Genomic DNA, 24,945 nt, shown 5'->3' on the forward strand with positions numbered 1-24,945 from the left:
AGATGTTTATTTTTCTATTATATATGCTTTACATGTGCAGTCCACGTTTTTTCTTATCCCTTTTTATGTTTTTTTTCCAATAAAAATGAATAAAAATAGAAATAGAAAACATCAACAACAACAATAAACCTGATCCAGAAGTAAATGAAGACAAATAAATGTGTTTCTGCAACTGGCCTTTACACTATGGCATCTTTTTTTGTAGCTGGCAATAAGATAAGAAAAAAAAACACAGATCAGTTCTGAATTCAAGGCACACATGCTTTTATTGGTAGACAAAAGAGTATCACACAAATTCAAACCTTCTGTAGAATAAACACTGGTTATAATGGTTTGACCCCACTGACCCTTTATCTGTCATTTCTAAATGTAATGTAAATACACAATGTTAACATAGACCCAACACTAGCAGCTTCCCATTAAAAAAAGGACATGTCACATTTTAGTCTTTTAATAATGCATCACTTCTATGTAGAGAAGGAGATAGGAGGCTCATCTGTCCCAATACTGTCAGCATTTTTTTAAAGGCGGCAGCCATGGATGGATACAGACACAAACTGGTGCAAGCGAGGCAATCATAGATGACAGGAAGAGATAGTTTCAGGCCTCCCCCTGAGAATACCAGCAAGATGCAAGTCTGGTGCCTGCATGTGTGAAACCTGCACAGTGCACAGATTGTCTTATACCTTTCCCATAATAACTGTATAAAACAGTTTGACCTGTAATCTTTTTTGACTCGTCCTGTGCTGATGAGCAACGCTGACACAACTGCAAGATAATATTTCCACACCGTAATATCTTTTGCAACCATCTCCCCTTCCTCTGCAAATGTCTTGAGGAAGTGGACTTTGGCAGATTTTGGAAAAACAAAAACACTCTTCAGGTCTGGTTGTCATTATGCCAGACGGCGGCTTCTACCTGCTGTGTGGGAGGAAGTCAGGCCGAGAGAGAAATCAAATGACTTTCCCTCTGTGAGCTTCTGCAGCCTCTCTGCTCAGTGTTGAGGATGCACAGCTGAAACACAAGTGAATTCTCAATGCACTGCCAAAATGACATGTAAAACCAGTGAAGAAGTTGATCTACAGCCTGAACTTCTTCCTATTCATTATTGTCAATGACTCAAGCTGTAAAAGCAGCTTAGGGACACTGACGGTAGCCTGCACGCTGCACCTTTATAACCAGGCTGTTACAAAGATATTAAGGCTCTGGCTGCTTCACACTTGGCGGACTGTCAGAACTGTTGGGGCGGCTGCTTGAAACACATAAATATGGAAGTCAGCACTTTTCGAGAGGCAGAACAGCTCCTTTGAGGAGGGAATATGTTGCAGGAGTAAATCTGGTGTCTGCTCTTTCGCTTCACAATAACACAAAGTACTCAAGGGGAAGAGAAGAAGGAAACCTGATGAAACCTGACTGCAGAAAACTTAATCTCCCCAAGGCAATGCAGGGAAATCCTTTAAGTCCACTCTGCAGCAAAGAAAAGATAATGGACCCATTCAAAAGTTCTTCATTCATTTTTTAAAATCGCTTTTTCTTACAATGCAGCTGTTTTAGATAAATATGTCTCGTGTCCTCATCACAACACGAATACACATTTTCACTTTCTTGCATGAAGCATCTTTGACAACATAAACAGAAGTTTCGAGTTTCATTCAGTCCAAGACTTTAAAATGAAACTGTCATGGGCTGCCATGTCAAAGTACTGCAATACAACAAGTCTCATGAAAGAAAAATCATCGACAGGATTTGTTTGGGTCGATTTCAAAACTAAACTTCATCTGCCGACTTTTTCTGGATAACGTTTTCAGCCAACTCCAGCAGCAGAGGATATCTGAACGTCCTCTTCCTCCAAGACTCTGGGATTCCCTGGAGACCGGTCTGAAAACACACCAAGATGACAGCTGAAAGCACCACAAAAGTTTTTTTTAACCATATCAGCTCACTGTCAACCTTATCAAACGCACATCGACTGAAGACAACAACGTACAAAAAACATACCAAAAAAACTCACTTCCTGTCTCGACCCAAACTGCAGGGAGGCATGGGTGCACATGTGCCTCCCTGATGTGACTGAATATGATGACAAGTGTGTCACACTGTCAACCTGGTAAACAAAGAGTCAACAGTGGGAATAAGTACAGTACCTGTGCCCCAAAACAGGCTCCAATGAAGGAGGCTCGACTAGCGGTGCATCCCCCGCAGCGCATGGTGTCTCTGACTGCTTCATCCAGCTGGGTCAGCGTCAGAACTCCGTGAAGCGCTCCCTGGAACGCACCGGGCAAAACTTGAAAAGAAGAGTCAGAATCAGCAGAGCAGGGTGGGACAAATGACAAATGATACAGAAACAGATCGGAGGATCCAATCTGTTCAAGTGTGAGTTAGTAGTGTCCCATACAAAACTAGAATTGCACTCTGTAGAGCACATACCTCTGACAAGGCCCAACAGTCCCCTTACATTAAAACAAGCCATATAGCTGGAGCCACATTATGTTCCTCAGCTACACATTCGGGGTAGTTAAAGGTTTCTAGCCCTATTTGTTGATGTACAGGGGCCGAACCAAGTTTCATGGGAATCCATCCTGTAGCTGTTGCGCGATCTTGCTAACCAACAGACAAATGCAGATGAAAACATGACCTCCTCGGCGGAGGTAATAAAACCACCAGGCTGCATTTGAACAGATCTGGAGAGCAGATCTCTTCTTCATGTGCACATTAGGTGTCTCAGGCTTTCGACCCGTAAAACCTGAGACACTAACCTCAGCAGGGGAAGAGGGATGAGGAGGAAAGAGGAGGGGGGCCATTAAGTCAGGAGATCATAAACCCAAAGAATCTACTGTCAGGAAGAGGCCACGAAGGCCTGTGTGCCACGTAAACATGCTGCTACCACTGATGGGACTCACCTCATGTGTTTGAGAACACAGCAGGTATGAGCTGCTGGGATGTCTTCCCCAGGTTGTCCTTCACCTGGTGGAGATGTGCTTTGGCAGAGATACAAGGAGAGAGATTAAGAAAAATACTAACACAGAAAAATACTATATTATACAGTTTTTCCAAGAGGTAGTACAAATACCATAAAAATATAGCAAATTACTTTTATTATCAGTATACATAAAATGAAACAAACAAAAAGATAATAAACAAAAAAAGAAAAGAATAATTCCAGAATTAACATAACTGGATTATTAAATAGGTTAATGGTCTTGAAAGTTAAATTGCATTAAAGTATATATAAAAAATACAATGAAATGCACATCCTTTTGCTGAATATATCTATTTGTATTTCTATCAGTTTTTATTTCTGTAGACTAACATCTTTTACTGTAGTTTGTATGTGTTTGGCAATTTTTGCTGCCAGATTTCCCCCCTATTTTTGAGATGCCTGTCAAAACACACACCAGCTATCTTTTACATCTGAGAAACAGTAGATTTTGATTTCCATAGAACAACTTTAAAAAAAGAACATTTTGAAGATTAATATTTTCCTGCACAGAGCTCTATGTCTTTCTTCCAGTTTTGACCACATTTCCCATAAGACTTTATCACTTTATCACTTTTTTATCACTTATCACTTTTACCTCTTTTAACTTGCACTGCTGTAATGTAATGTTTATCTGTTGTTTATCTGTTGTGCCTGTGCACTTTATATGTTTCACTGTGGGGAGAGTGGGAAACGTTCTTTCGACTGCTTTGTATGTTTACATGTGAAATAGTTGACAATAAAGCTACTTTGACTTTGACTTTGACTTTGATGTGCTGGTTTATGAGCTTTGTGTTTTGCCCACTTCTCCCTCTGTTTGTTATGAGCAACAACACGAGAAGAATAAAAACAAATATATCATAGATCCTGCAAATCATAAGACCTCACACAAAACCCATGGAATACACTCCACTTCAAAAAAGCTTCAGATTTCACTAAGAGATGAGAGGATGGATATCTTTCTCATCAATATTGTTATTATATTAATATATAATTATTATGTATTATATCATTATTATATATCATCATTATTGGACTACAGCAAGGAGTCAATGACCTTCAACTAACCTAACAACTTTTCCTTTCCTGACTAATCTGTGTGAGAGTGACATAACAGCACAGATAAAAGGCTCTTGTTCCATCTCATTTGTTTGTTTGGCAGAAAAACTGAAATGCAGAAACTACAGCTGTCTTTTTTTTTTCGAAGAATGTTTTTGGGGAATTTTTGCATTTATTGATAGGATAGTATGAAATAGGGAGAGAGCGTGAAGAAGACATTCAGCAAAGGTTGGATGGATCAAAGCAGCATTAAAGACACATGATCCTTACCGATGACGGCCCGATCCAGCTCCTGAGGGTTCTGTCTCTTTGGGTCATTCAGCTGAGCCAGAACTACGTCCAGAGCGTTGGCATCTGGACCATTCAGAATGAAATGCTCCAAAACCCTAATAAAGCCAGACGGACCAAAGGTTTGTCTCCCTTCTAAACTGGATCATGTGAGTTCAGCCAGATTCATTTCACGTGTAAATATTGTTTTTATTGTTGAAATATAATTATTATAATGGTAAGTGTGTTAGACAGCTGTCACTCTCACCTCGCTGCTGCCAGAGTCACAGCCACACACATGTCGTTGTTCTGCGTGACCCGTGTGGCTTTCTCCACTTTCTCCAGCATCTCAGGCCGCCCAGCGAACATGGCGACCACTGGGGCCAGCTTAGTGACGCCGTCCATCTGACAGTCCACGTCACAGCCTCAGAAAACACACACATATGCAAACATTATACAACAATCAAAAAGACAATTTTGTGACTGCTCTCTTAAGGATTTTAGTGAGAGGATCATCGGACTATTCATAAGCATGGAGTCAAGTGAGTGACTTATAAGGGAAAAGTTAGGAGAATTTAAATGAACTTGGTTTTGAATTGTAAACAGATTTTTCAAACAATATCTATATGAACTATATTCAGTATATATGCAATCAGATGACTGATGATGATGATAGTCAGTTTTTATATTCCTTAATTGTCAATTGCAACACTGAAGAATTAGTATTTGGCCTGAACCTATATTGATGGACAACACTGGCACTTACAGCCAATAGGAGTTTGCTTCTGTCACAGTGCATCATAGATGTCCTCATGCTAAATTAAACCGAACACAGGGAATTAAATATTTTTCAAATACAGTGGAGTTAAGAGTTTAATTTGTGGTATTTCCTTTGTTTATAATCATGTGCAGTTTCTCCCAATAACCAGGTGGAGGAGCAAGAGAAAAAAAAATAGATTTAATTGAGGAACTGCACACATCTTAATGACTGAACTTCTCTCACATCCAGATGTCAGGGCATGACAGATGTGTTCATACAGTTCTCATGGTCTGTTTTTATGGTCTGTACCAGTTTCCTCTTTGCCAGCGTCCACGTTTCTGAAGAAAGCCTTCAGGCTGCTGTTCTTCCACGGCCCATCGATGGGCAGTACCACTTTGGGACCTGACAAATCGAAACAACAGATAATATGGTGAGTATGGCTGCAGGACCAAACAGGCCAGTGAAGACAGGACAAGTTTCTCTTCTCTTCACTCATGAAGACTTTCACTGTCCATGATGATGACACAGCGCAGACATAAAGCTTCCTGTGGTTTACTGCACCCAAAGGTGTCCTGTGTTGTTATGGTGTTTTATGGCAGCACTGTATTTAATATGATATCCTGACAGCAAAAAACTATCCACAGCACTGGTCAGCAGCTTGGACAAGGAAGTATGGAATATTTTCATGGAGAGGGAGTTTCCCACTGGCAGGAAAATCATTATGTTTCAGACAGAAACAAATGGCTCACATCATTTTAGGCTTTTTTTGTCTTCTTTGCACTGCAAATTTGCCCGTTGTGGGACTAATACAAAATTATCTTCTCTTCTTATCTACTCAACATGTCATGTGGTTAGATGGACAGGTACTGCACCTTCTTTCTTCCTGTAAGGGTCATTGAGAGGCAGGTCGTACACGGTTCCCGCACCAAAGAACTTGTAGATGCGCTTGGTCAAGTCGTCCACGTCGATATCTGCCAACACAGGATGCACTCTGTCAGAAATCAATCACGCAGCTTCACCAGCAGCATCAAACGTCAAACTACTGGTTTTGCAACTGGCCCCAGATTCAGTAAAACATCCATAGAGTGCATTAGGCTCACTAAGATGGACGCTGTAGACGACTGTAACGGCCATAATCAAATAAGAGCAGGAAGACGTCACTTTGTATGATGATGGCTCTAAACATATTGCTTCACAGGAAGAAGACAGGAAGAGTTTTATGGTCTTCCAGGGCATAAAAAGGTTAAAAGTGTCCCAGATAACATGTGGGCCACTTCAGGCAATGATACAACCTAAGTTTGTGGTAAATGAGAAACATGGCCTAAACAGTACAAAACTAATTTGGGAAGCTTGGTCTCTCAGTTTTAGGGTAGGACTGATTTCATGTTCAGATTTTGCAAAGCTTTTTCTCAAACTGCTGCGCTCACACTCAATTAGCCCCTGCTTGTGCTTAGATTACTCTACTTGAGCTGAAACTTTGCGGTATTACTCAGATATTCTGGGGCTTGGACAGGTTTCCTTCACTCCAGCTTCAGCTCTTCTCCTCGCACTCATGCTGCTTCTAAACATGCATGAAAAGTCATTTGTTTGATTTTTTTTTTGCCTCTATGCTTTTTGTGCAACAAGTCAATTTTCCAACCACTAGAATTTTAGGTGTAGAATTGACAAATTATGTTGTCCCACCATTGTTGTGTGAAATCAATAAGTCCTGCTTTCAAATTGAAAGTCCATTCACATCAGTATAAATGCGACTCATAGACTGTATTTAAAGATGGATGACATGACTGCTCCCTTAAAGTAATACCAAAGTATCTAGATCACCATCTAGTTGCTGGCTGCAGTATAGATAAACCTTCCTTCTCTATGTAAGTGGACGGGACATGGATCAAATAAAAAAATCAAATACATGTCAAATAAACGTTTTCTCAAAAATGAATTCTGTCGTTTTAGGCAGTTGCCTAGTTAACCTAGTTACACACTGATCACACTGTTGTCTATGTTGATATACACTCTATGACGCATAGTGTAAAATGTTGCAGTGGTAGATACTGATACTAGATAATGATCTATGCCATGTGTCTAAAATCTATGGATGACACATACAGTCTTTCTGGGTGAATTTCAGTACCTCCACGCTGACTCAGTGATTCGAGCAGGACATACGCCTGGTCTCCATAGCAGGTCTGCTCGCCAGTCGTCCTGCGGTAGAATGGATTCGCTGACTGAGGCCTGAACTCGGGACACGGCTCCAGATCAGACAGAACTTCACTGAGCCTGTCTGGATTGTAGATCCAGTGCATGGGCTGGGCTGTTTGGGCAAGGGGCACAAACACACCCACCCACCCACACACAAACACACACACACACACACACACACACACACACACACACACAAACACACAGGGGGAAATGATGGAACATTCAATAGTTTTCTTTTCCTGATGTATTTGACATGACCTACTGTACATACAGTCTGTCGATAGTAGATAGCATGGAGCGGGGGAGTGGGGGATGGGGGTGACGATTGTGTGTTATACTAGAGCAGAATCATGGCTCCAAACAACAATTACACGTTAAGCTCTGTTTTGAATGAATGAGTGATACAAACATTTATTGTATGAATATGTCTGCGATGGGTAAATGTCACTTGTAGTGTAAAGTACTTTGAGTATTTGTTCATACTAGATAAGTGCTGTATTAAAGCCATCGGTGGGATGTAATGAAGTACATTGATTTCATGATTGTACATTTTCATGTATTTGTACTTTACTCAAGTAGATTTTCAGGTACTTTTCACTTTTACTCCACTATACATATCAGCAAATATCTGTAATTTAAATTCACAAATATTTTAAAAAGTAACAAATAGCATGAGGGAAACTTCATAGCGAGCAGGTAATATTAAACCCTGCCATGACACTATTACTAGTAGAACATTGCATTGGGGAACAGGCTACATTCAGCAAGTACCTTTACTTTTAATACTCTTCACTATATTTAGTAGAAAAGTTAATGTGGTACTTCACTTTACTTGAAAACAATTTTACTACTCTACTCTTACTTCAGTAAAAAGTTTGAGTTCTTCCTCCACTTCTGATAAAAGCAGTCATCTACATAAAACAAACATTCAGCAAGTACCTTTACTTTTAATACTCTTCACTATATTTAGTAGAAAAGTTAATGTGGTACTTCACTTTACTTGAAAACAATTTTACTACTCTACTCTTACTTCAGTAAAAAGTTTGAGTTCTTCCTCCACTTCTGATAAAAGCAGTCATCTACATAAAACAAACGTCAGTGGTCTGGTGAGAATGATGTGTGGAAGTTAAGTAAAAGTTCCTCTTGGTTCATTCATGTTTGTCAGAGCAGCAGCTACAGAAACTCAGCTTTCATAACCTCATGTGGTGTACAAGTTAAAACCCCGCCCTCATGTTTTATCAGCACGTACACATGTTGCTATAATGGTACTGATAATGTTACTGGTCACGACTGAAGAAAACAATAAGCTGCTGTGTAAAATTCATTATGTAAAGTATATGCACTGGATCCTAAATGGAGACTGAATAAGGCAGATTTGTCCGGTTGTTGTAATTAACACAGTATGAGGGTCAGTATTAAATACAGTTTATCTTACCTGCTGCATCTGCCACTGCTGCCCCGATGATGGCCCCCATGGACCTGTCCGACACACTTAAGGCCATCTACTCACACGCACACACACACACACACACACACACACACACACACACACACACACACACACACACACACACACACACACACACACACACACACACACAAACTAATGAGCTAACTCCCAAATAATCATCCCAAATAAAAACCAAAATACTATAATTGCTGTAATTTTCATTAATGAAAACAAAGCTTATAATTGTTGTTGGAAATGGTCTAAAATATTGTTCTCCGTGTTACAATTGATAAAAAACTAATTAGTAATTATGTTTTTCTATTCCATGATGAAATTCTTATTGTGGAGTCATACTTGCCCTCCTCTTGCTCTAAGTCATTTATTTAGTTTCAGCTTGAAATGTTACGCAACACCACAATTCTTCAATGACCTTACATCTGTTAAAAAGATGAGATAATGTATTCTTCTCCTCGCTCTCACAGAGGGAACATTTGGCTGTAATTTCATGCATTCATACCTTGGAAGTCCTCGAAGTCCTCGAGTGCTGTCGAACAAAACAAAGACTTGTTTATCATCAGCTTGGAGCCTCGTCTTCACCTTGTAACAGTCACTTGAAAATGACTTATAAAGTCTTGTCTGTTTCGTTACGGGGTGGAGATGGGGGTGGGCACCATCAGGCCTGTGATAAGCACACGCAGAGCATTTTTGGTGGAGGCCCAGGAGCAGGTGAGAACACTCAACCAATTAGCAAAGTATGTGAAATCATTTCAGTTGTTTTACTCTAATTTAATCACAAACAACAAAATATAAACCAACAAACAAATGGACGTTAGTGGTTCTCCAGCAGGAGCTAATGAGCTGTCAAATATGTTCTTTAACCTCGAAACATCTGCCTCCAGATTTGAACTCTCCATCATCTTGTCAGTAAGGGACTGTGTAATGAAAACAGTTTGTCTGATTCCCTGTGTTTTATAAACTTGAATCATAACAGCACAATCATTATTCTGTTCATAAGAGCATGTGAGGTTCCCCCCTCTAAGCATGATGTAAGGAAGATGGCTGCCATGTGAGGATGATCAATAAAGAATGAATCTCGCACCATCGTGCCGCAGCACCAGAGGGCAAATTACTACACAATGAAGAATTCCCTAGGCCATTTTGATTGTCCGTGTTCTCCCCACTCCACTGCCTCCACCCAGTTAGTTCCCCAGCTGATCCCCTCCAGCTGATGAAACCCTGCAAGACTTGGCCAGCCTCCACTTATCCCCGGCCTCTCATGAGGATCCCAGCCCATTGATTTCTCTTCTGGCCTCCTAATCCAGCAAAATAGCATGCTATAAGGGCAGGGTCAGACAATCAATAGCTGTTAGAAAACAATGAAGAGCAGATGCTATGGTCTTCCACAGTGTTACATCTGGGTTGTTGCTGTGGATTTGATTTTGGGGAAAAGACCGTAGGTATTTATCTAAGTTCTGCTCAAGAAAATCTATTTTACTGAGATGTCACATATGAGAAAATATTATTTGTCTTCATCGGGGCCTGTTGATGAACAAATGGAACACTGAAATAAAATGTCACAAGTACAGCTGAGAGATGATTGTTCCAGAGGCAGGACACAGAGCAGGGAGAAGACATGTCCTTCACAGAGAGGACACATGAGCTGCACAAACAGATCCACCGCCGTCCCCCGGATCAGGTAACACAACGGGCAAAGAGAAGCTCAGTAAATCACAACCCGGCAGAGCTGCAGGGGGGTATTGATGGAGCGATGACAATGTGGCAGTGCCTGTGAATTCTTTCTTTATTTTTTTTACGAGAGGGGAGCTGATGAGCTCTGTGGACTATGGTACAGTTGGAGGGACAAGGAGAAGACGCCACTCTGGTAGCTGCTGCTAAAACCGACAAAGTTCAGGTCACTGAAGCTGAGGAAATCAAACAGAGTGTTATTAACTATAGTGGTGGCGGTTTGATCATTTTTTCAAGCACCATCACCCCAGGGATGGCAAACGTCTTTTGATTTGCTCCAGACTGAAATATCTCACCACCTATTGTAATTAATACGTGTCTAACCATGTCAGTCAAAGTCCCCAGAGGATGAAACACAATTACTTTTCCTCTTGTACCATCAGCTGGTTCTCACATACAGTCTCAGTCTCTCAAAATGTCTCAATAACTATTCAGGTGGACTGATGGACAATATATGGTTCAGACATTCATGTTCCCTTCTTTTTGTTTTTACAGTTTTGCATCTGTCATCAACACATTCAAAAATAAGTTCCATAAAATGTCCGTAGCACCTGACTTGGACATTTGAGCTCTCGCATTCAAACCCTGTGGACAATTTCAGGAAAATGTCCAGACTTCATGCCTGAAAGCAACAATATTCCTTGTGTTGACCTCTTAGAAGTACGTTTGTAACACAGAGTAAAAGCTGAGTGAAAGTCACATGACTTTATCTTTGGATGCACTTTTCCCTTCAGATTTTTTCCTATGATATAAACAGGTTATAGTGATATGATATCAGCCCACAGTCGTCAGTTTTATAATTTTACAATCTGGAATGCAACTATTTACATCAGCGCATCTTCATTTTAAAACAGCTGTTGTTACTTGAAAAAGACAATGTGCAATACATTCATATTTGAAGGTAATATGGCACATATATGAAAACAGGAGAAAAACAGGTGCTTATAAGATCCCAAAGATCCTAATCTTCCATTCTTCTGTTGTAATTATTCACATTTTGTTCCACACACTGGGATAAATTATCACATTCAAATCTGTTGCCCTCTTTTTCAGTCATTGTTTTTCCTTCTCTTCTCTGAACCACTCTTATTTGATCACTGAAGCACTTTAATAATGTGCTTTGGCATCGAATAAGAAAAGAAAAAAATTCTGGCAGTGCCATCACATCTGCCATATGTGCCCAGACATAATCTTGGATGCTCACACGTTGGTCGTTACTTTCCCGTGCTGGTCACATTCCAGATGAAGTAACCCAGATATGCGGCAAATCATTCATCTGTGCATCGATGAGGTCCTGAAGGAGATTACATCAACATTGGATGTGATAGGTTGGGCCAGTTTTGCGTTGATGCTATTTTAAAAAGAATAAGTGAGCAGTCCATGTATGTGTGGCACTGAAATGATGTTGTGATAAAGCATCCTCAGTCCTTGAGATCATACTGTACATGCATGTGTGTGTGTGTGTGTGTGTGTAGTATCAATCGGAGGAATGCTGTTAATTACCATGGCCGTCTTTCCAGTCTGAGAGAGGAAGCTGAAACAGGAGAAGGGTACCGAGAGGTATGCCAGCGTTCGGCCACGAGCCACCTCTCCTGTCATCCACGCTATGCCAGCCATGGCATCCGGTGTGCAGGCAGTGGAGGACAAAGCTGGAGGCTCGCACAGTACCGCACAAACTCAGGCCTTCCATTCTTTCACCACTTTTTGTGTGGACAGACAAAACCCCACTCCTCTGACATCTGTCCAAATCCTCTGCACAAATATGAAGAGGAGAAGATGGAGAGTGAGGAATTCAGGATAACGCGAGTGTTTACAACCGCAAATGCTGGAGAGTAATCTTCACAGTATTGTTTGCACAGGCCTGTGTTCACTCACTGTATGTAAATGTGCTCAGAGTGATTCATTGACATACTTTCTTTGTATGGAGCTTTTTCTTTCCTTCCTCTGCACATCTTAAACTCTGTGGATCTCGTTTCCATGTATTAATCAGAAACGAGTCTGGAAGGTTTACGTCTTGTCTTCCCATCTCTTCTGCTCATTCTTTATTCATACATCTTCATGTGACACTGTTAACGTGATTAGCAGCACTTGGACTGTATATGTAATTATATTCATGTTCACATATTGGATTTCTCCAGCATACATTTCCTGTCTCGTGATGCATGCATTTTGCAATACAGTTAGAATGGCCTGGGTGTATCAGTTCAGTATGTGATGCTGTCATCACTGCTGCTTTTCTACACATCTGTGTTCTTTATATATTTTGTTCTCTTGTGATTGACTGATTTATTAGTTTCTTCCATGTAATTCTTTTATCTTGTCATGTGAAGCACTGTAGGCTGCAATAAGAATGATATTATTATTATTAATAATAACAACAACAACAACAACACTAATAAAAAGACTATATTTCACTGACTCAATGATACTTTATAAATAAAAACTAATAATTTAAGTAAACCAATTGTTTAAATCAGATGGGGAGACAAAAGCTGTTTTCCACAATGACACAGGCATATTAATTCTGTTAAATTTTTGTTTCTGTTGAATCATCAACAAGCGCATTCGCTTGTTGAGGATCTCCAGCTGTGTTCTCACATCGGCTCCATCAGATATTCTGCAGACCTTTTCCTTGGGGACTGGCCAGAGAAAGTCAACAGAAAGTCCAGAGGCTCTCAGTCAGATATTTGTGTTCAGACAGATAGATACATACTTAATTGATCCAGAGGGAGAATGTCTGCAGGATCTCCAGGGTTCAGTTCATGTCTGAAAGCAGCTAAATGAAGTTGATTCTTTCTGTAACCTGTTACCTTTCTGTAATAACAACTGAAATCCAAACTGTCACCTGGTATTGCTGAATCACCCACATTCTCTATTTTTATTGAATTTTGACTTTTACATGTATCACATCACATATACATACATGTTCATACATTTTTCAGAGGGATTTAACATAAACATAAACATCCCTCCCCTCCCACTAGCCACACCTACAAACCATGATTCTTGAGGAGCATTATTCCTGGAGTGTTGTCGGGAACTGCTGGAAGTCAAGTATTGAGTTGCAAGATAAATAAATAGTAAAAATGAAAATAAAATAAGTGAATAAACAAACAAACAGGATGAATAGATAAATAAATAAAGGTAAATATAAGTAGAAAGGTCCCCATACCTTCTGGAACTTCTTGCTGGAGTCACAAACTGAATAACGGATCTTTTCGAGGTCTAGACAGGACATGATATACCTTAACCACTGAGCGTGTGGGCGGGGCAGCATCCCTCCACCTTAATAGAATCGCACACCTAGCCAAAAGCGAAACAAAGGACAGTATGCGGCTTTTGGTTAGATTAAGGCGCACATCATCTTTACCCACATCCTTTCTAATGAAACAAAGTTCCTTGCACAGTTCGTGTTGTCTCTGGGCTCCAGCAGCTCATTCGTTCTTTTCAGACAATCACAGCCTGACACGCTCACCTTGAGCCAATCACCTGTAACCTGTTAGAGCTTAGTTCAGTATCGTATAGTATAGTATCGTACAGTATAGTGTCCCACCTCCATCCCTGCACCACCTCAACGCTTGATACTCAAGTCATCTGTCCTCCAAGTGTCCAATCACAGGCCTTCATGAGACTTCCCAGCTTCATGCTCCATCCCTCGTCACCACCACCAGGGTCAAGCCCAGGAGAAGTCTCCTTTGGTCCAGAGCACCTCATTCATATGTTAGAAATTAGTTAATGCTTGATACTTCGAGAATAAAGTGAATTTTAGCATGTTTGCCTCAGAGTGTGGTGACCTCAGAGAATAAACCAAAAAGTGGCTGAGCAGCTGAGGTCTGACCTGAGTAACTTTGTCTGACGTGCTAAGAAAGAGATTTGCTGAGATGCAGAATAGGTCAAAACAAACTGGTCTGTGTTATCAAATAATTTACAGTAATGATCACATACTATATGTGTTCATGTGTTCCTTATCATTAGACCTGACACTTTCAATTGATGTAAAAACAGAACTCATTTTTTCCCCCTCCTAATCTGACAATGACTGAAACTAGTTTTTAATGGATGAGTTTTTAAAAAATATGCAAACTCTCTGACACTGGTCAACAAAGGAGACTTAACCTTATTGGTCGAAAACATCCAACATCACTTTTTTTTTAAATGAGGAAGCACAACAATTTTAACAGCTAGACTGACAGCCTTCCACAGAACCCGCAAACCCAAATAACAAAGAGGCAAATCAGAAGAGAAGCGTCTTATCATCAGTCCATGACAGGAACATTCAGCTTTTAAACCAGAACTGATACTTCACCAAAACCTCCTGAGGGTGGGCAGATAACACACATCTGCTCTTACACACCATTTCCTCCACAAACTAATAATTCACTCATGCAAATGAAAGGTCAGGAACATCCAAGATGCATCACAGCAACAAGAACATGCAGCCACACGTGAATATATCACCGTGAAAGAAATGACATATTATGTACTAATTAAAAGTGTCAGATTGCCTGTTATGTAATTACACTGTAGCTGATCCAATGTTTCTGAAATAGCAGTAGATTATTAATCCTGCCTCATTATGACTGAGACACAGTGCGACGTGTTTCATGTGCAGTAAACATTTTGTGGAAAACTGAACATAATAATCACAGAAAGATGCACTGACATTATGCTTTCACCCCTGCCAGATTGTTTGTTTGTTTGTGAACCAAATTACACAAAAACTACAGGATGAATTTCCACGAATGTTCGGGGAAGGATATGGAATTGTTAAATTCATACTGCAAACACAAGGAACTATGAAAAATAGATATATGTACGAGGTACACAAAACATGTACGGTTTAACAGTATGGCATGTATATAAGTTTTAATTGCACAGATAAAATATTATTATCACTCCCTTAAATTAGTTGAAAACCAGAGTGAGATATAGTTATGACTGAAACAAAATAAGTTTCTGTCAGATAAGATTACATTTGTTGAATAAGGGTAAATATATATATTTCTTTTTTCCTGCAGTGGAAAGTATTCAGTCGGTGACAGCAGCACTCGTGCAGCCTGTGGGTGGCAGGCGGAAGAGGTGAAGAACAGGGCTAGGGGGAGGGAAGAGAGAGAGAGGAAGGGAGAGAGAGAGGAAGAGAGCAGGGTGCGCTCCATCCATAGCCTCACTACACCGGAGTGTCATCCACAGAGCAGCCGCCTGCCTCTGCTCCTCCACCGGCTTTTTCACAGTGAGCGGAACGGACATGGACTCGGCGTGAAGACGCACCGTTGAGCTCTCGTCCTGCGTAAAAGGAAAAACAAGAAATCCTCCCCCGACGCATGAACTCAGAATAATGATGGAGTACTGGAAGCAATGCGCGCTGTGGCTGATCAACTGCAAGGTGCTCCCCGCCAACCACCGGGTGACATGGGAGTCCGCTCAGGTGTTCGACCTGGCGCAGACGCTCCGGGATGGAGTCCTGCTGTGCCATCTGCTCAACAACCTGAGGGCGCAGGCCATCAACCTGAAGGAGATCAACCTCAGACCGCAGATGTCACAGGTGAGAGATACATACACACACACACAAATCCTCCGCTTCGAAACTACAACCTACAAGCCCGATGCAGTGCGGAACCACACCTCGTTGGGATTATTCCAGTTTGAAGTATATCTTGATTTTCTGCCAACCAGCATTAGTTTAACAACACCAGTGAATGTTTTTTCATGAACTATTATAGTCCTATTTGAATTCGGGATGATAATAGCCACAAATTAGCGATTTGTTTTAAGAAGTTTTCTACTTTTTAAAATCTTGGATCCGCCGCACGCTGCAGCTCCCACCCTCTATTCAGAGGGCGGAAAACCACACTAATAAGGTGTCAACAAATGATAATCTTTGAGATTTTAGTCACTCAAATCCATTGTTGTGTTCGGAATACATGCCGAAGCAGCGTAGTGTTCCTTACCTCTACGTATATGTCTTTATTACTGTTTACTGTCCTATGAATTTCTCATAGTGATCAAGTTAATACAAAACTGCAAAATAATTAAAGGGAGTTTGGTTGCCACCCAACTGGACCTGGTGGTGCTGCGTAAAGTTACACTGTGAGTGAAAATAATATGAATTTTACACATATTCTTTAAGTTACCTTTGTAAAAAAGAGAAAACTAGGATTAACTGTTACTTTTGTGAACACTGGACCGTTATGTACACAGGTCTCCTCAGTCTGCCCCCTATAGGTGATGAAGACACAGTGGATTAAGGTTTAGTGACAATAATAACAGTTTGTTATGGGCTTCCTGAGCAGAGAAGTGGATTCATCTCACAGGATTAATAACATGTATATGCATTGTATTATTATATAGCCTTTTTTATTGAAGTGAAAACATATAAGGTGGATGGATGGATGGATTGGTGGATGGATTGGAGGATGGATGGAGGGATGGAGGGATGGAGGGAGGGCAGTGACCACATGGCTCCTGTTTGTCAGAGACCATCTGCTTCAGTAAGAGGACAGCCGGAGCCACGACCAGATTAATATTCACCTTCATAACAGTGAATCTGCCTCGGTGACAACACAGTGAGGTAGACGCCCGCCCACTGAGCCTGCAGACCTGCTGTAGGAGAATTAATACACACACACACACACACACACACACACACACACACACACACACACACACACACTCACACTGCAGTAATATAATGTAATGGATGCCCTAAACCTTTCATCTGATCCAAAACAGGTGATTAAGGCTTGAATATCAGTCCCATGTTGTACAGGACGGGGGTTGGAGGAGTGGGTCTTGTTTCCTAGAAAAGAAAAAAAAAACACTCAAAACTCAATGTCACTGCCGTGCGGTCAATTTGATGCGCTGTCACCGCTCTAACAGTCGAGGTGGACATTTGAAAAAGAAAAGCAGAGAGGGTTTTAATGTCATCAGTAGGAGTGGAAATCAACCGTCTGAGGATCTGCTTACCCGGAGACCTTGGAGAAAACCAGATTGGGGCTGTAAGAGGAGCTGATCAGTCCATTTACCGTTAGAAGTTATGCTAGAACCAATAGGATTACTAACAGAGAGGCATCAATAGTTCAGTGTTTGCTGTCAGCCGTTGACATAATGACACAATGCGTATAAGGGTGCTCAGTGGCTTGCCTGGGTTATTTATAGGCGCAGTTTGTTTTATGCATGGCTGGTTGGACTTACTCACTCTGAGCTAGTGATGAAAACTCCATTCAGAGACAAATTAGCAGAAGGTTTATGCACAAAACCATATATTTGCAAAGTGCATGTGAGGTTATGCTTTACTCAGGGACTACTTTTATGCTACTGACTTGTCACTACAGTGTTTTTGTACTGCATTTCCCATGGTCCACCTGTCTATTAGAGAGTACCTTGTGGAAAATTATTAATAATGAGTTTTAAAGGTTCAGTGTGTAAAATTAAGGTAAAAGGGATCCATTGGCAGAAATTGAATATAAAATAATCCAGTGATGTTTTCACTAGTGTGTGTCATCTAAACTGTACAAATTGTTGTTGTCTTTACCCTAAAATGGGCCTTTTATATTTAAAATATATTATATTTACATCAGGAGCGAATACTCTCTACAGAGGCCGCCATGTTTTTTACAGTAGCCCAAACTGGACAAACTAAACACCATTTGAGTTCTTATGAAAACTGAAGTTTACCACAGCTTCTCTCTCATGTTCTCTCTCTCACAAGTGAGAGGCTGCAACATGCAACATGCAACTTCATCACTAAATTCTACACACTGACATGCCTGAAAACGCATATCAACTGACCACTCACGCACACTGGGCTTGCGCGTGCTGGGGTTAGGGTTTCTTTGCTTGCGCAACCATGGTGGTTGTGAAAAGCAGCGTCTGTGCTTTGTCTGCTTTTTTTGTGAAAAACCCAGAGTTGTGAAGTATATTGCTTCCTGTTCACCAGAGGAAAACCTAGCACACTGGATGAACACTTGTGACATGCAGGTAGGTTCTAAATAGATGAACTCCACTTCACATGTGTGTCAGTAGATCACGACTCGTGTCTTCCCCCTTTCTCACACATTATCACCACGTGATGCTGGATACCTCCTCCCTCTACTTGCACATCCCTGGATGCAAGAACGCCCCACCTCCCAGCAACTTTCCTGCCTCTGTCTCCCCCAAAGTTACATTTACATAACTAAGGGCGGAGTTGCTTCCCCTCCTGCATAATTCATGAGGACCGTGGCAGCTACTTTATCATTGGCCGGTCTTAACACATGGGACGCCACTGTGGCCTCACCCATGGGACCCATGAGACAGTGAGACAAAGGCAGTGAAAGGATGGGGGGGCTGCAAAGAGCCTGTCTGGTCCCCAGCAGACACATCTCTGAGGACATAAAGGGCCCTGAAGGGTTGGTGCACTGTGCTGCGGTTATAGCTGCGTAATTAAAGCACATTGCATCAGAAGCTCTGGAGGGACCACATGTGTGCTGTTGGCTTCAGAGCGGGCTGCTTCTCATTCTGCAGCAGTAATTGTGTGTATAAGGTGATTTGTACGAAGCTCAGGGAACAAAGAGCGAGCAGACGATGTGGATGCAGGATGTAAAAAGCAGTGATATTAGGCGGAGAAGCTTGGATGAGTCTATTTACTGAGGAAATTAGTTGATCTGTGTAGAAGCATCCTTTCTGGTGACAGATGAGGAAATATCGAAGTGCATGAAACGCAGCCTGAGCTTTTTACTCTGTGCATGTCCGCATGAAATTGTGAAGTTTACGAGGTTGGAGACGAAGATCAGCGTAAAGCAAGATGTTCACCCTCTTTGATCGTCGTTTTAAAGGCCTGTAATGAACCAATTACACAGTCTAGACACAGCCCGACCACAGAAAACTGCTGCTTTCTGCCTCTACTGGAGAAAACGCCACATAATCAGTGGCTGTTTTTGTCCGGCTCTGTGCAAAGACTGGTGGCTCCGCATTAAGAGGAACATGGAGCGCACACTCTCTCCATCCTCTTTCTTGGCACATGTGGGTCAATGTTGCGGTGAAACCTAGTTTGTGTTGAGAGGACTGCACTTTTGGGGTGTGCTAAAATAAACTAAGAGTGATGCATCTATATAAAACACACAGAGCTGCTTGTGTTGTGGGTCCATTTTTTATATAATGGTTAAAATACAAATCATGAAAAGAAAAAAAACCGACTCAGAATGAGGACAGTGGCTGAAAATCTTTCACACACTGCGGCCTCCGACGTGCACAGGAAATCAGGAAATGGAATAGAGGAAGGAAGTGAAACTAAACTCTTGATCAAGCTCAGACCAAAGCACTGAGATGTCAAATGCACTGAAGAGCAAAAGCCTCCTCTCTCTTCACTTTGTGCTTCATGGAGTCGGCTTCAAAGACTCAGAGGCCTGTTCCTCATTTTCGGAAAGTGAAAGTCAGAGCGTTATTAACGAGCGTCGACGGAGCGCTCTGCAGGGAGAAGAGCAGGGAGATGTTACACCAACACAGAGATGCCATGCAAGCTATTGATGCACATATGAATTAATCATCTTTTTATTTTAATGTGATGCACAATACAATAATAGAAGAGGCGACGTATACTGTTTAGTGCACACAGAGAACCACATCATAAGTGGACCTGAACCTATAACCTATAAACACACATACAGACTGGTCACACTTTGACCAATCGTTTTTTTATTTTCACCTGCGCAGCTTTCCTATGCTTTATGGCAGTAGTTAAGTAGCCAAGGTAACTCACAGACCAATTGCATGTGATGTGAATCATCTCATGTGACGTCAAACGAATCTGAGAGTGAGAAGTGAGTCAGAGAAATGTTTGGAAATTAAATCTGTTAAGATGTGTACGATAGTGAACAGGAAGAGGAAAAGAGGAAACTTAATTTCACACATTTTAATTTGTTGATTTTGTCTAAACTGAAGCACTTTATATAAAAGATGCACTTATTTACTCATTTAAAAAACGCTTTTTGACAATAGAGTTTTCTATTTAAGGTCCCTCAAGTTCAATTTAAAAACTGACAATAAATATTCCTAAAATATCACTTCTATATAGTTTCCTTAATTTGTCAGTTGTCGACTACACACAGACGATGATACGTCTCATATTCTAATGTGAGGACACCTCTGAATTTTAATCGAGTACCTCTGGTGTACGGCATATTTTAATCCACGCAGATGAGAAACTGTCATCATGTGAGAAGGCAAGTGCAACATCATAAGTTATAGAACTTTCACTTCTATGTTGATGCCTCACTGATAATAACTGATAGAGGACACAGTCAGACACAGGTTTACAGCAAGTGCGGCGACTCAACACTGACCTGAACTTGACTTTAGGCGAGCGCAAAAAACAAACGTGCTACATTTGTATGTATAGCAAACTCAGAGGAAAGCATTATACATTATACATGGCGTGTATGTATATTTCATCAAGCTGACACTTTTGGTCCTGTGGTGTCAAGCAGCGAAGAGAAAAGCGGCGCTCACACATTGAAGTCTCTGAGCTGCGGGCTTCAAAGGCTCAGCTCGTCGCTCGCAAAGACGAAAAAAGTTAGAGTGAGACAGCGTGGGAGAAAGAGAACGACGGAGAGTTACAAAATCAAATCCAGATACTTTTTATCTCACATGGACTCAGGCTACATAACAGATAGGGATTTTAGAATTTGGGCTCAGATTGGAAGTATTGAAGCCAAATATAAATACAGATTTAAAGACAGATAACTGAAGTTGTAAAAAGTTGTGAATTAGACTCAACCTGTAAAATGATGGTACAGCAGGTGATAAAATACAAGACTAGAAGGGCGGTCTAAGAATGGAATACTGGCTGGAAAAAAAGAAGTTCAAACAAACTTCTCACCACCACAATTCATTTTCCACTTTTATTTATCATTATCGTTTTATTGAAAGTGGTATAGAGATATGATTTTTTTATGCCAATATTGTATCAAAGTCTAAAATGTTGGCATGTTGACAACCCAAATTTGAAATATAATTTTTGTGGAGGTGATAAACCAGCAGACTGATACGTACTAGAACACAGCCTTTGGTAGTTCTCTGTAAAGCCTTCATATCCAACAGATCTGACCTTAATGCCAGAGGATGAAGCTCTTCTGCTTCTCAATAATCATTTATATTATAATAATTAAAAAACTGCACTGGTGCATGATTTTGCTGTTGGTTCCTTTTTTATCATCTGTCCTGTTATTTAGAATATGTACCCTTCGGCCCTTGTTTCTATGGGAACAATGAGGCACAAAGAATTATGGGTCACATTTAATCAGTCACCATAACACTCTCATCTTTATTGTATGCATACTGATACTTCACAGTTTGCATACTAACACTGCACATACTTCACATACTACAAATTGCATGCGACTAGTATGTAGAGTGTTTGGCCGCAGCTCGTGAGGCTTGTGATGACCTCCCCTGGGTTCCTGTCGCCTGGCTGCCCTCGTTGATTCATTGTGAGGAAAGCGTCGCACCTGTCACTGTGCAAATGCCACATTACAGCGGACAGGCAGACCACGTTGGCGCATGGCACCACCGCATAAATTCGCAGGCACAAATTCCAGTGCGGCGTAATGGAGTCGCACTGATTCGTTGCGCTGTGTCACCATGATGACATGCACGTTCATGCAACGCTTTATGTCCGCTGACATGGGCGCAGATACTCGCACAGACAAAATTGTGTTGCGCCTCACTCACGCGCATACGCGTGCACAGCGTGCGCTGACCTTTCAGTCCATCACCAAGGTAACATGCCTGAACCAAAGCCAACCAGTAAAGGGCTCTGCTACAGGGTACAGTAAAGTAAAGATAATGTAAATGCTGATTTTATTAGGTGATATTCAGTGGTGGAGAATATACCTTCAGTCAATGTTTATTATGTTACTCAGTTCTGCTGTTGGGGGTGTGGGGGCCAGTTAATCACTGCTGAGTGCTCTGAAAGCTCAGAGAAAGTCAATACTGTCTATTGTCTTTACTCGGAAACTATCATCATTGAAAGTGACATTTTGTTATCCACATTAGAGGAGATCTCACAGGTTTGTGGAAGAACGAGAGCAGCCAAGAATTGTACATGTTTATACAGATGATACAACCATAGTGGCAGCCAGCAGAAAAGTGTGTGTGTGTTTCTGTGTGTCTGCACGCATCTGTGCATGTGCATCAGTGTGTGTGCATCCTTTAGCTGTCAGATTCACTGTAGTGGAAACCAAGCTCTGTGGTTAAGCCCCAAAGAAAAGTGTAAGACTGCCTAAATAAACATTCATGCTTCTGTGTACATGTCATTTTTGTGTTTGTGCATGTGTAAGGGACACTGTATGGAGATGGATAACGCCCGCATGCTGCAGGGACAGTTATGTATAAGGTGTCTTGTTCTGAGAAACTTTGGGTGGAGGTGAAGGATGGCTGCTGTTGGAAATAGAAATGTCCTTATTTGTGTAATGGAGACAGAGACACTAAGAAACCAGTGAGGACTATTTATTGGCTTATATGGCATGTTGTTGGTATTATAATATAGAAACATAGAAATGTACTGTGTCATGGGATGGAAAATCTGTGGAAACTTTGAGGCAAGGAAATGGTAGATACATTCTGATACCATTTTTTCCCTCCCACAGTATCGCCTGAGTGAGGAGGAGGGGTCTGCTCACCATTAATGCTTCAGTGTGTGTGCATCTATATATTCATGTGTATGTACCATGCATCACTCAATTTATGTGATATTCCATCCCTCTGGGTCTCCCTCTGTATACAACACCTTTACCCCTCACACCCCTACAATGTGCTGCCACGACTGAGAAGATTCACATCTCACACAGTCACAGTAATTCAATTCTGTTGTCTGGTGTGTGTGTGTGTGTGTGTGTGTGTGGGGGGGGGGGGGGGGGTTATATATCTGGAGGTCATTGGGGTTAAAACCAGGATTTAATCGAAAATTGCTACAGAGACACTTATTGGTGTTGTGAGGGAGGTTGGGGTCGGGTATCAAGGGAGCCAGTTTTCTGTATTCTCTGCTCCTTTCATTTTAAATGTCACTACAGCTGATCTCATTAACCTTTAAATTATAACTGTACATACATAAATACATGTTAATGCAGTCAGATGACCTTGAGAACACACAGAAGCAACAGACTGTGTCTGTCTTGGTACCAGATGGCTGTGATGCACTTTTGTTGTTTGCCAACGCAAAGACGAAGAGAATTCAAACTTCTCTTATTGTTGTTTTTCAGAGGTCACTGGTCTTTTTTAGCACTGATCTTGAGCAACATGGTTTGTAAACCAGAACTACTGCCTCCTGTTTCTAACTGGAAATGGAAAACTTCTGAGAGGCTACATCTGTTTGGGCTGGTTGTGTTGCAGGAACAGAGTGTAGCTGCACATGCTGTAATATATATTTCTGGTCATGAAGACTGGACAACGAGCTGCAGCAGACATAGAGCAACATCATTTGTGGGGAAATGTGTTTTCCATCACCTGATTCTCCATTATGTCCCCTCGTTTAGCTGTTTTTGGTCTCCACCACCTCCGGAGGAGAATATCTGGCTCTTCAGATGCTAAATGCTCAACTATGTATGTTCACCAGTTTCTTACCTGCAGTTTGCTGCTGAGCAGTTGTGTGAAATAAAACTTGATGAGAACTTAAAATGAACCCAAAACAGATCTGAGAGGAACTGTAGAGCCAGGTGTGTGTTTGTCATTTTGAGTGACAAACACATTACATTTTGTTTTATTTCACTTCACATTCATGCAGTTTTAGCCAATAACAGCTGTATGATTGTTAATAAGTCACTATTATTCAACACTGTGTGGAAGGAGCTGGAGCAGCACTTGGAAACACAGCGAGCTGACCAGTGAGCCGAAAAAAAGTCATTTCAGGAAATGTGATGAGAGAGGTGATAAAGAGGTTGTCACTGTGCGGCTAACAGGGATTATTCAGAGTCATGAAAGTGAATGGAAAAAGTGACTGGAAACACAATCGGTCTCATCTGCTTTGTCACTGCCTTTCAGGCTGGTGCAGTTTCACATCAAGTGTGTGAGTTATCACACCTTAAACCAGAGGGGGGGGGGGGGGGGGGCAATGAAATCTGATACTGGAGTATGAGGCACTGCTGAACGCTGCGTTATCTGGACAGTATTTGATTAATATAAGAAAGCAGTCTGGCCAGGCTGTCCACGGACCTCAGACTGAGAGAGACTGTTGGTTTTGTCAGTGTCAGCAGGCCTTCGCCTACTACTGTCTCCCATTTCCTGGTGCTGCAGCTGACAAAAGCTCCAACGTGACTTGGATGTGACCCGATCTCTTAAACTGCAATATGTCACCCACTGGATAGGAGCTGGCCTGTGCACATTGATGTAAACCACCAGGGGTTAATTCTGATGTCTCATGAGCATTGTCTCCCTTTACTTCTGCATGGTTTCCTCTCAATAATTTTCCTCTGCCCTCTCCCACACTGGCTTTGTCTGAGCACATGAGAGAGACAG

General features: G+C 41.4%; 1 protein-coding gene and 1 pseudogene across 2 annotated transcripts in view; one reads left to right on the top strand and one right to left on the bottom strand.

The window, feature by feature from the left end:
- Positions 1 to 247: 247 nt before the first annotated feature.
- Positions 248 to 9,391, bottom strand: LOC109629513 (crystallin J1B-like; annotated as a pseudogene).
- A 6,175-nt stretch (positions 9,392 to 15,566) lies between these two features.
- LOC109629448 (guanine nucleotide exchange factor VAV3) overlaps positions 15,567 to 24,945 on the top strand; it is a 79,416-nt gene continuing 70,037 nt past the window's right edge. For both annotated transcript variants that reach the window (XM_020087163.2, XM_069512577.1), the window contains exon 1: positions 15,567 to 16,000. In XM_020087163.2, coding sequence (XP_019942722.2) covers positions 15,794 to 16,000 — 207 coding nt within the window. In that variant the 5' untranslated portion in view covers positions 15,567 to 15,793. The remainder of the gene's footprint in view (positions 16,001 to 24,945) is intronic.

The sequence above is a fragment of the Paralichthys olivaceus genome, chromosome 17 (genome assembly GCF_024713975.1).
Source record: "Paralichthys olivaceus isolate ysfri-2021 chromosome 17, ASM2471397v2, whole genome shotgun sequence".
Taxonomy (NCBI): Eukaryota; Metazoa; Chordata; class Actinopteri; order Pleuronectiformes; family Paralichthyidae; genus Paralichthys; species Paralichthys olivaceus.